This window comes from Populus nigra, chromosome 10 (assembly GCF_951802175.1).
Source record: "Populus nigra chromosome 10, ddPopNigr1.1, whole genome shotgun sequence".
Lineage (NCBI taxonomy): Eukaryota > Viridiplantae > Streptophyta > Magnoliopsida > Malpighiales > Salicaceae > Populus > Populus nigra.
Window position 1 is genome coordinate 9,582,774 of NC_084861.1, and position 13,363 is coordinate 9,596,136.

At 36.0% G+C, this 13,363-nt stretch overlaps 1 protein-coding gene across 4 annotated transcripts; it reads left to right on the top strand.

The window, feature by feature from the left end:
* On the top strand, positions 1–4,167 carry LOC133705627 (uncharacterized). Of its 4 annotated transcripts, none has more exons than XM_062130932.1 (5): positions 1–339; positions 613–2,302; positions 2,845–2,958; positions 3,063–3,212; positions 3,336–3,596. In XM_062130932.1, exons 2-5 carry the CDS (start codon positions 626–628, stop codon positions 3,417–3,419), a joined length of 2,025 nt encoding a protein of 674 aa, XP_061986916.1. In that variant the 5' UTR covers positions 1–339; positions 613–625; the 3' UTR covers positions 3,420–3,596. The 4 variants fall into 4 exon arrangements, with proteins under 4 accessions (XP_061986916.1, XP_061986914.1, XP_061986913.1 ...); XM_062130930.1 differs by lacking the exon at positions 3,336–3,596 and adding an exon at positions 3,603–4,167 and having other exon boundaries at positions 2–339; positions 530–2,302; XM_062130929.1 differs by lacking the exon at positions 3,336–3,596 and adding an exon at positions 3,603–4,167 and having other exon boundaries at positions 2–339.
* The last annotated feature ends 9,196 nt before the right edge of the window (positions 4,168–13,363 follow it).

Consider the following 13,363-nt stretch of genomic DNA (forward strand, 5'->3'; position numbering starts at 1 on the left):
TGTTATGGCTGTTTACCGTAGAAATCCATGTCCCGTCGTACCTTTGACCTGAAATAAAAAAAATATTTTTTTAAAATATTCGATCCCGTTAAAATGCACTATGACCTACCCAAGAAAACAAAGCTACGAGAATCGTGCTTGGTAAGTTGAATCGAAGATCTAGCGAAAAACAAAAAAAGAACTTGAAAAAAATTGAAATTCTCTTTTTCGCACCGAAGTTTTCGAAATTGGGAACACGCATTTACCTCTACTACACCAGAATTAAAAAAAAAAAATTCACTCTCTAGCATGGCGTGTTGATTCGGTTTTTAGGAAATAGAGGAAGATTTCCCGTGAATGGTAAGTTCGGTATATGAATTGTTATTGAAGTTTTAATTAATTTTGAATTTCTTATGGTTTATTAATGGAATTGTGATATGAATTATGTCTGATTAGGGTTTTTTTTCTATTCTTTTTTGGCCGTTTGCTCAGTGAGTTTGATTCATTTAGGGTCTGATACTGCTGTATTTTGTTGGTTATTTGATTTTAGGGTTTTTGATTTAGGACATGAATTAGAAAGACCACCTAAGTTTTTCTGGCTATAATTAAAGATGCATACCTTTTTGGTTGCAGAGCAGTGGATGAAATGAAAGGGAAGGGAGTATCGAGAGATTATTCTCGACGTAAAATTCGATCTGGAAAGAGAACGACAAGGAGTCTTGATAATATAGTTGTGATTGATGTCGATAGTGATGATGAGTTTGATAATGTTATTATCATTGATGTCCCGGAGTCTTTACAGCAGAAATTAAGAGGTTCTAATGTTGTTAGAGAAGGAAGAAGTTTTCCGTGCATAATAAGCATTGATGATGATGATGATACAGTGGATGATCATGAAATTAATGCGCAAGGTGATGGTAACTTGGATAGTGATGGCACTTCTAGTCACAGCAGTCCTGCCTCTGATTGTATAGGGAAATCTGTTTATAGGGATGCTGATGGTTGTCGAGTTGCTGAGGAGAATAGGCCTGTGTTCAAGTTGAGAAAGTGCAATAGAACTTATCCTGAGAAAGCTCCCTCCAGAAATCGTTATGGTTTAGATTCAGATTCCGAGAGTGATTCGTCTGAAGATAGCACCTCTGACTGTGAAGTCATGGAAGGATCTTTTGGAGAGGTTCGAGAACAGTGGGAAAAGGCTTCCCTGAAGAGAAAATCCAAGTCCTGTAAAGGTCTGGATGACCAGGCTAGTCCATGCAGTTCCCACGGTGATGTTCATCCAAATCCTGAAGTAGAAAACAGAACTAAACAAAATCCAGATCCTTCTGTTTGCTCTAGTTCAAAAAATGTAAATTTTGAGAAAGTGAACACTTGTGCCTCCACTTCCGCTAGAGATGGAGTTCTGGGTGGTTGTTCTTCCAGTGCCAAGATGGAAAATCCTTTTGCAAATTATAACCAGAAAGGTGAAAGCTTTTCAAGGCCACAGAAATCAAGAACAAATGAGAATATTCATTTTCATTGGAAGAGCGATGATCTTTGTGGAGGAGAGAGATTCATGGATGATAGTAGTACTTCCTATAACAAGTTTCCATCTTTAAATGGCCTTGGCACTAGGTTTCCTCCAGGGCCTTCTTCATGGTCCAATCAAGAAAAGGATGATAAACAGTATCATCATAGAAGAGCATGTTTTCAGGATATGGAACAAAACACTGCGACAGGGCATTCTTTTCCAAATGACCAAAGTGGACCTAACTTGCACTCAGATGATGGGAAAGCTAGTGTTTTGAATGAAGATGCTTCTTTACCTGATGGTCACTTTCTCGGTGAGAAACATGATTTTATTAACAGTCAAGTTGATTCAAAGGAGGAATATAAAGAATTTACTCAGGTGCCATCGAGTTGCAAGATTCTTTCAAATGAGGCACAATGCAGAGAGAAGTTTGTGTCTTATGCTCGATCATCTGAGGACAAAGTGGTTGAAAATGTTATAGCTCCTTCATGTACTACACAAGAAGTCAGTGATGAGAAATCTGGTCATCAGAAAATGGTTGAAAGAGCTGCCAGGGAAAAGTCTTCACAATGTCACGACAGACTAGGTAGGCCAGGAACATCAAATTCTGCAGAAGGAAAGGAGGCGTGTACTGATTTTGCATCCAGCAGTCAACTTCATCATGAAAGGGATCCGTTATGTGCTTTACCTGGTGCTCATTTTCCTTATGCTGTAAAGGATATAATCAATGACCGAGAAAAGCTCAAGGAGACTGAAGAATACAAACAAGCAATGGAAGAAGAATGGGCTGCTAGACAGCAGCAGCTACAGATTCAGGTTTATTCATATATTAGTTCCTTGATTTGCCACCGAGCATTGTGTTGTGCTACCGAAACATAATTCTAATATTTAATTACACACGGGTGCAAGATTGAGGCTGGACTTACCACAAATATTATCAACTAACTTCCATTACATTTATATGTTATTTTAATGCACTTATCGCGCGTTGCCTATGCAAGTGGAATTGCTGTTGAGTAAAAAATCAGGTTCTTTTGAAGCTGGTTTCTGCCCCCCCCCCCCCCCCCCCCCCCAACACACACGCGCGCGCACGCGCAAAATATATACATGTGTGTGTGTGTGTGTGTGTGTGTGTGTGTGTGTCACACACAAAACCCATGGTTTTGAAATCTCTAGCCACTATAAGCCTTGTTTTTGGTGCACCTTCAATGCCATATGGAGCCCTTCTAGTGTTGCATTGGAAGACGTTCAAGTTGATTTTTGGTATAAAAAATATACTTTTGATGTCAATTGACTTTCGAATGCTTTTAAGTAAATGAATATTTCATCTGATTTGCAATTTGCATGTTCCTTTTCAGGCAGAAGAGGCTCAGAGATTGCGGAAGAGAAGAAAAGCTGAAACTTTGCGTATTTTGGACATGGAGAGAAGGCAAAAACAGCGTGTGGAAGAAATGAGAGAGACACAAAAGAAGGTTTGATTCCATATATTCATCACTTGCATTTATCTCTTCAGCATTACTCATTTTGAAACCAGCTTTTATAAATCCATGTGTCTGTCATCTGATGGTGAATATAGGATGAGGAGAATTTGAACATCAAGGAGAGATTTCGTGTTGAAGTAAGGAAGGAGCTTTATAGATTGGAGGTTACCTGCATTAACATGGCATCCTTACTTCGTGGCTTGGGAATCCATGTGGAAGGTGGTTTCCAACCCTTGCCAAATCAGGTAAGTTACATTCTTTTGCACTCTGATTATACCACCTGAATTCTGAATCATATCAATGCACATGATACAAGTGAAGTCTCTGTAACTTGTTGAATTGATCCATGTTTCTGATGGTCCTGGCAGCCACCAATTTTGCTTTTACTGAAGATTGTAATTCAGAAACCTGAACTGATGGCTTTACATTTTGAGATATGTATATTAAATTAAACTAATTGACCTATCATAATCTTCTGGCTATGCTTTATATTTTTTATACCGTAACCCATGTGTGTTTGATTTCATTCATTTCAGACAGCCTTAGAGAAGTTGCCAGAAATACACTATATATTGTTTGATTCTGTGCGTGTCTATGTTATAATCTTTTTTAATAGTGATTAGTGGTCATTTCAGGTGCATGCAGCTTATAAGCGAGCCTTGCTAAAATTTCATCCTGACCGTGCGTCAAAAACTGACATTCGTCGGCAAGTTGAGGCTGAGGAAAAATTTAAGCTTATTTCCCGCATGAAGGAGAAATTTTTGTCCACTTCATGTTACTAGTGCTAATAAAAGGTCAAAACACCATTTAAGGTCAAAATACCATTTAAAGAATTCTGCACATTCATATTTGTGAAGCAGTTATAACATTACTCGATTAGTGAAATTATTGTCTTAAAGGTGTTGTTTACACTTGCGGGTCTGTCAAGAATAGGGTTTGTAGCATTTTGTCATATATTTTGAGGAAATTACATGTCTGATACCCGGTAGTAGCAATACTGTCTCTTGCAGTTAGCATAGTTGAATATTCATTGATACTGACTGAGTGAGATGTCGGATAATGATTTTAAAAAAATGTAACTGCTGCTCTGCTTCAGCAGCTATTTTACATGTAAAGCTTGGTGCATATATGTCAATAAGATTGCCCTGGTGTTACATTTGATGTGATTCCAAACGGGCCCAAACGTTTGAACTTTTGAAAGTGATGCCACCGGAATTGAGGTAGGTCTTTGCTTCGTGTTTTATAAAGTAAAAGATCAGCTTGTTAATCCAGATATTTGTTTATGTTAATTGGTATGAAAATATTGTACTTGCTGTGGCTGAAGGGGATTTGTAATGCTGTGCATTGAAATTAAACAAACAAAATGTCGGAAGTTACCATCAAGTATGATAATCAGAGTAAATTTATGTATTGTTATCTTGAAAAAATCGGGATTCGCACATTCAGAATCCATGTATTGGTAATTTGATAGGAATGCCGAAACATTGGAATAATTGTCCCAGATTTAAGCTTTCATATAGTTTATAGTAGCTAGTTGACTCAGGGTTCTGTTAACTCTTTTCAAGGCTTCTCATTGTTACTTTTAACAGTTTTTGCTAATTAGGTCCGAAGCAGCAAAACGCAAGGATGATCTTCACCGAGTATATTCGGTGAAACTGGGTGAATGCTTCATAAATATATAGTTCGGCTCAAATTTCCTGGCTGCAACAATAAGTGAAAATGGGTGTCTAACCCGTTACCTTCTCTCAAAAGAGAAGTGTTGCTAGCAGCGGAGCTATTAATTGTTGTTAATGTTTTTGTCATGGATGGAAGTGGAAACAGTCTTGAATTTGCATTCTAGACGATGTTAAGAAGTCTGTCATCCTTACGCTTGGCATTTATGGCCAACAATTTACAATGATGACCATATAATGGTCCGCTATGATCAGTACAGTAAATTGCAAGTCAGTCTTCCACGATCAGTTCCAAGAAACTCGCCTTACTAGATTAGAGAAAAATAGAGAGTGCTTAGGAAGTGATATCAAAGAAAAAGCAGCTGCAGCTACCCCATTTTCCATGTCTGAGATGTTGTGGAAGTTAACATGTTGGCACCAGCAGACGAATTCTGGACATTTCTTTTAACAATGTGCATCCTCCTCCGCCTTCGACTACAGAGTATATGTCATGTGCTACCATCGCTGATGCGCAAGGTATATGTAGTTGCAGGAGAAGGGGTTTTTTATAGTTTACAGATAGCCGGTCACTTGGAATCAGGGGTGGGTGTCGTATGGGGACTCAGGTATCGGACATTGTCAAATCTAAAGTTTTTAGGAGACGGGCAACGTTAAAAAAATGTCTTGATTTTTAATTATGGGCTGCTGTGTATGCATAGCCTCTTCTTATCATTTGTTATTTAGCATTAACATATTAAAATAATCTAAAAACACTATAAAATTTTAATTTTTAAAAAAATTACAGTGGCCCACGATTACTATTTATTCTTGCCGAATCGCGATTAAAAAAAAAATTCAGATGATGGCGATGAAAGTCCAGTAATTTGAACCACTGTGCCCTTAATAAAATCAGAGCTTCATTTTCTTCTGAACAAACCAAGAGATAATTTCATTAACCAGGAGGCCCAAAATTTAGGCAATCCAAAGACGCGAGTTTCATAAGCTTATCACGCATAAAGCAAGGCAAGACCTTCTAGTTTCAGTTATACAGAATCTCTTCTTCTTCTTCTTCTTCTTCTTCTTCTTCTTCTTCTTCCTTTTCGCTTTGATGAATGAAGTAATTTAATTTAGGAGCTGTCAAATTGTAGCCGGAGACGTGCTTTAAGTTCATGGCAGGCTCCATTGTCGAACGCTTAGCAGGGGCCATATTTCTCAACAAAATAAAGTTGCACCAGTAGAGTGTGCGTGTAAAGAAACATTGCAGGATTTTATTCGCGAGAGAGGAAAAACAAGAATATACATGTTTTAACTTGAAAGTAGGAGGAAGGGATCATCACTTAACCTTAAAAATTATTAACGAAACAATTTTGAGACTCGTTTCGTGTACGAGAAAGAATAGCATGAAGAGAGAGAATGAAACATGAAAATGAGAAATATTTTATTTTCTTTTCTTTTCTTAAAAGCAATGTTTTATTGATTTTGCATCTATGTCACCTAAAATTAAATAGGGAGATAAAAAGTCTGCTACGAATTTAAGTAGTTTTGATAATGGAAAACTGAATCAATTAGATCATCATATTTTGCTTAAATTTCTTAAATAAGTCACCTTCTCTGTTGCATAACATATAAAATTGTCCTCCCTGTATTATCGTCTACATGAACATCTCCGAAACGGCAAAATCTGGAGATAAAAACGCCGGAATGCCATAACCACTGTAATTTCAACCTCCAATAGTATTTCAACCAACAGATTGGCATAATTCCGAAGCATTTTGAAAACACCAATGAACATTCGAGATTATCAATTCTATCCAACGTGACAAGACTATTTGATCATTTTATGCCAAAGCACAGCAACCCAAAATATCAATTCGGAAAGTTAAGTACCCGAAGAGTTCATTACAGAAGACTTGGCACAATTCATTTATTAAAATCTATAAACCACTCGCTGCTTTTTACATTTCCCAGGTGATTTTACTCCTTCGGGCTCTTAGTAGTAGTAGTTGCTTTGTAAATAAATTTTTATACTAAAATATATATTAATAACTTTTTTTATTTTTTAAAAATTATTTTTAATATCAATACATCAAAACAATTCAAAATATACAAATCATATTAATTTTTTTTAAAATTTTTTATTTTATTTTTTTAAGCTTCTACACCAGCGAGTTTTCTTCCCTGAACAGGAACTTTAATGGGCGCTTCTTCCTAACACGGGGTCAGTATCAGCTTTTGGCGCCAACCATTACTTTTGCAAAAGCAAGAGGTGCTGAGCTGATTTCCACGCTTACTTAGATATGAAGGACTCTTTGTTTCCCATAGTTATTAACAAGAGCGAGCTAACGGAGGACTGTAAATCATTATTCCCCTCTTCACATGTGTTATTGTTGTTTGGAATAATAACATTTTTTAACTTTTTGCTTATATATATATATATATATATATTTCAATATTGAATTTATTAAAAATTTAACTTTGTTATTTATTTACTTTACTTTAGATTTTAGAAAAATATCTTGATATTAAAGTATTAAATTAGTATTCAGTTTTACATTCTTATATTTTCTCTATCATATTAATAAATAAAAAATTATTTATTGTGTTGTTAAATAAAAAATAATTTTAAAAAACATAATTATTATTAATTGAATTTCATGATTTATTTTCTATAAAATTATTACGATGTTAAAAAAACATACCTAGCATCGGGACGATGCTCATAATTAATTAATTTAAGTTAATTAACTAGTTTTCAGAATTAATTAATTATGAATGATATTTTCTATCAATTTATTTAGTTAACTTATAAGAAGAGTTGCCATTTAAATTTTACAAACATATTAATATGAAGATGACATCGATGTAACTGGAATAGCCTTTGCTATTGGTGCTGTGGCAGGAGCAGCTCTTTTGGCCTGGGGTATTGGCAGTGCTCTCTTCTCAAGCTCGGAACCTGATGCCGGGAAGACAATGAAAGCTCCAGGAAGGGATTCTCGCATTCGCAGGGCAGACTTTGAACGAGACCCAAAAGGGTATTTCAAAGACCTGCGCAAGTAGAAAGCAGGAATGTTTAGAGTATAGGAAGCTGCAATGTTCTTACCTATCTCGAAGCGTGTTTTATAATTAGCAATAAAACTTTGTTGATGCTGTAAACAGGAATTTCCAGTGCCCCAGACTTCATTATATAACAGCAAACGATGCTTTTATCACTTGGCTGTAACTCTGCGTCTAATTGTTGTACCAAAAAAGAGAACTCTACATATGATTTCTAAATTCGAGTGTTTTTAGGAAGAATCTCGGGAAGGGATAATCAATGGCCTGGAATGACCTCTCTCTTATAGCTGATTTAGAAAATAATGAAAGCGATAAAGGGGTCAAAAGCACTGAAACGAGGAATGCTAGCGGCATTGGGCTCTTAGGCTTCTATACTAGCAAGTTTTCTTCCCTGAACAGGAACTTTAATGGGTGCACTTCTCCCAACACGGGCCAGTGTATAGCCAATCACGGAGAGAATTACTGTTAGGATCACCCGACAATACAAAACTAAAAAAAAAAAGGGTAAAATATAAAATAAAACATACGAGAATTTGCTTGGTTAACTTAAATTTGGTTAAGTTCACGGATAAGTTTTACGAGAACTATAATCCCTCGTTATTAATAATTAATAACGATAACAATTAGTGATATCTCTAGAGAAAATATCGCGCACACTCACTTTCAATATAACTTATAATCTTGTGGGATTATTCTCTTAATTTCCCCTTTAATTCTTGTGTTTTCTCTCATGTATTTGAAAGGCTTGCATAGGCTGGACATCCCAGCCTCTCCTTGTTTAACAAACAAGGATAAATGAGAATTAATGCTGCCATGAAGGTTGCTTAAGATAACGCCGGCCACTACTTTTAAAAATAACATAGTGCAGTACGATAAAGAAACACAGTGACATAGAAAGTAAGGAATTACTTTTGCAAAAGCAAGAGGTGACGAGCTGATTTCCACAGTACTTACTTAGATATGAAGGACTCTTTGTTTCCCATAGTTATTAACCAGAGCCAACGGAGGAGTGCAAATCTTTCGAATAATAACTTTTTTTTTACCTTTAACCTTTTGCTTTTTATATATATATATATATATATATATATATATATTTCTATATTGAATTAATTTATTGAAAATATTGTTTATTTACTTTACTTTATACGGGAGTTATCATGGTTTTAGAAAAATATCCCGATATTAGATTGATACTCAGTTTTATAATCATCTATTTTCTCTGTTATATTGTTAAATAAAAAATAATTTAAAAAAAACATAATTATTATGAATTGAATTTCATAATTTATTTTAATTTATTTTTTATAAAGTTATTATGATGTTAAAAAAACATACCAGTATCTGGATGATGCTCTTTTTAACATATATTTTTTCAATGTATTATTAAATAAAAAAATAATTTTTATATAATTTAATTTGAAGCTTGAACTAGGAATATGACTAAGAGGTTTGAAGTTTTATTGTAGAATAACTTATGTGTGTTATGTATATAAATAAAAAAAACTTTATCTTAGATAAATATGAATTTTTATTGTATCTTATTCGAGGAATATCAAATCAATATATTACTTTAACTTCACAATAAATATAATAAAAGCAATAAATACTTAGATTTTCAAGTCTTAAAGTTTTTTTTTACTATACCCACTAACATAAAAAATTTGACTAATTAAATGAAACATAAAAAAAAAATTCTTTGTTATATCTTTATTGCCAAGTTGCAAAAAAATTTCACCCATGACGTTTGCAAAAGCAAAAGGTGACGCGCTGGCTTCCCATACTTATCAAATACAAAGGCCTCTCCGTTTCCCACCATTCAGTAGTATATAAGCAGGACTCCACTCTCTTGTATTGCCAAGCAACCTGCAAATAGAAAGCTAAGAAACATAGGGACAGAATCAACTTTTGCAGAGCAATGAATAGCGGTAAAGGTGCAGCAAGTTCTAAGACTGAAACAGAAGATGAAGGCATCAATGGAACTGGAATAGCCGCTGCTATTGGTGCTGTGGCAGGAGCAGCTCTTTTGGCCTGGGGTATTGGCAGTGCTGTCTTCTCAAGCCCAGAACCTGGTGCCGGGAAGACAATGAAAGCTCCTGGAAGGGATTATCGCATTCCCAGGGCTGACTTTGAGCGAGACCCAAAAAGCTATTTCAAAGACCTGCGCAAGTAGAAAGCAGGAATGTTTAGAGGATAGGAAGCTGCGATGCTCTTACCTATCTCGAAGTGTGTTTTATAATTAGCAATAAAACTTTGATGATGCTGTAAACAGGAATTTCCAGTGCCCCGGACTATGTATTATATAACAGCAAACGATGCTTTTATCACTTGCTTGTAACTCTGCGTCTAATTGTTGTATCAAAAAAGAAAAAACTCTACATATGATTTCTAAATTCGGGTGTTTTCAGGAAGAATCTCGGGAATGGATAATTAATGGCCTGGGATGACCTAACTCTCATAGTTGATTTAGAAAATAATGAAAGCGATCAAGGGGTCAAAAGCAAGAAGCGAAAAGCACTGAAACTGTACTAGGTAAAATGAGGAATGCTAGCGGCAGAGTGTTTTTTTAGGCAGACGCTTCTGTTACGAAGACACGTTGCAGTGAATCCCTTGAAAGGCCACCGATAGTTTGATTTAGACGACGGTTTTGAGTGTTGTTTCTTTTTCCTCTACGAAATATCAATTATATAGGGAGATGGAATGGCCATATATTCCTTAATCAAACAATAAAATCATCACCAGCAATAACAATGATCTTTGTTCCTAGAAGCTTGTTTGATTTTGTAGCCAGAAAATATAAAATCTTGATATTAAGTTATTAAAAATATAGGGACAAATAACAAATGGACATCCCAATCAGCAACATCCATATTGCATTATTGGAATCAAACTAAAATCTGATGATATCAAAGATCATACACTCATGTTGAAAAACTTGAAGATGAAAACACAGTGAATTCCCTTCGATTCAAAACAAATCTTAAGATTATTAGAAGACTGAAAATGAGAGATTAACCCAGTAGCAAAAACTGAAGAGAAGGGAGAAAAAAATCTAGAGAGTATTGGAGTTTGTTGACTAATACGAAACTATTTTCCTTTTCTATATTCGTTTCCCCCCACTTGTTTCAATGAAAACTCGACCATAATTCAGGTTATCTCCAATAAGACTCTCGAGTTCACAAATTGACTATATAAACCCCACTCTCATTTGGCTACAGTCAGGGGCTGAGAATAACAGAAACAGGAACTCCAGGGCGAAATAGATTTGTGAAACAGAGAGGGCCACAGGGTCTGCAACAGGTGCTTATGGTCAGACATGCCTGGAAGAAACGAAGAAGCTCGAATAGCTGCTCTGGTTGGCGCAGTGGCAGAGATCGGTCTTCTGGCGCATAGCCTTTTTTCCAGGCTCTGTCCTCCTGACAGTGCTAAAACAAAGAAAGCGCCACGACATGATTTTCGCAACTCGCGCAAGTAGAATATCAATAAAGCTAGTCTAAAAAGATGGCATAAATAAAATTTGTTTTTTTGAATTGTTATTCCTGAATATTTCGCAACACGCCAAAGCTTGAGGATTTGGGAGAGCTTTCCTTCAACTAATATGCACTTGAGAAAATGCCATGCATCTTCCGATGTACAAGGCTTCCATCAAATCATAGTTATAACACACGCCTTGAATTATTATTATTTTTATTTAAATTAAATTAAATTTTATCAGATTTTGATCAAGTTGCAGGTGTCTATAGAACACGGTTTGAGTTACAAGTTAGGTGATAATAGATACCATTATTTTTATTTAAATCAAAATAAATTTTATCAAGTTGGTTTTGATTAAGTTGCAGATCCAATTGAATTTAACAAAATCAACTCTCAACATGATTGATGATTGATCTGATATAAAACCTCACTATATCTGAATATATAAAGGAACTAATAAATTAATTCTTCAAACCAGATCGAGATATAACAACGCATCAAGTTAGAAAATTAAAGTGTGGGGCTTGGGAAGCTTCGGAGTAGGGCACCTATGCTCACGTATCTCTCTATATTGTGCAACACATTCATGTAATTGACTTGCGAAAACATGGATGGATGCAATTTTTCTAGTCCTCTAATAGTGTTTGCAAATTTTCCAACTTTCGAGTGGAATATTGAGAAATTAGAAATGCAAATCAAATTTCTTTCAAAACTTAGTTAGAAACTACAAATATTGCACATCCAAAATTTTACATGGGACAGGTTGGCTTCTTTTATATACAGGGACCCCTACTCCTGAGCCACAGCCAGTCAATTCCATTGGATATCTGAGAATGCAACTATAACGAAAATAATAAACATCCAAGTAAAACAAACACCAGAATCAGGTTCGCCTTCTTCTCTTCCTCCCCTCTCCTAATTGTCCAGATTTGAAAGCGTGTTCCTGTTCTTTCCATAATTCTCTGCTCTTTCATCCTCCAGCAGTGCCCCTTCTTTTTCTTTAACCTCGAATAAGAAATAATTCACGAGCTGGCCCTTTAGCTTCTCTTTTTAGGAGTTTCTTTAACTTTCTCCTTTCAGCCTGTTCACGGTCCTGAACATAATCTCTACCCTTCACAAAACTGCAGGAACAAAATTACAAAAGATGTTTACCTCCATGCTACACTAAGACAATAACAGGTGAAAGAAAAAATAGTTTGATCAGAAACAAGACATTGAAACAAGACATTAAAAAAATCATCTGCCATAGAGGTCTGGCACTATAATGGGCCTTCTTTAGTTTATGTATCGTGGATGTTTGCACTCGAATCCACGTGACAAACTGGGTAAATCAGTTCTTCTTCTCTGGAATGGACCACTGTCCGGGCTCTCACCCTCGGAAAAGAAAAGAAAAGAAAAGTGGAGGGACTCCAGCTGTACACAGTGCATTGCCGAAGAAAAAGCAAACACCTGACCCAGCTTGTATTGTCGAGTGTTGGCCCATGGAGCATAGCTTTGGAATCAGCTAGGTTGCCATATGATTGATTCCATCAAGGTCGTTATTAGGTCGTTAAATATGGGCCTGAAGATAGATTCCCAGATATGATTTTTTTTCCTCTCCATTTGCAGTATTTTTTTAAAAAAATATAAATGACCCAGCGGAATCGGTTGAGTTTTGTCCACGAAAAGTCCGATTCGATTATAAATTCAACTCAATTTAGGACTCGAACACACCAAATTATTAGGTTAACCCACTTGGCCATAAGAGTTGACAACTGTCAATTGTCGTCCTGAAAACTGCTGGGTTTGAATGAATTCAAACCCTTGCTAGCTTAAACCTACGCCATTCATTCTGACTTGTTGACTCCTCTAAGAAAGTCAGGGACCTTCGAGGGAGTGCAGCGAAAATTAATCCTACATTGTCATCCATTTTATTATCAGTTGTTCCCATTGAAGTTGCATTTACGAATTCGATAGTATGAACTTGGATATGCGTAACTGGTATTTTATCTTCAAGTGACAACAATGGCAGTTGAAGGTGGATAAAGGCGAGGCCCCCAGCTATGGTCCATGGCCTAACTAACAGATCCTCGCCATCATCGAAAAAGCTCAGGAACCATGTGCTTTAGCCGGTTACTGTAGCACACGGAGGAGGTCCAAAGGAATCGAGGGACCCCATTGTGTCTCCCTTAGCCATCACAGCAGGTGCCCTGAATAATGACGCACGTTACTTTTTCAAA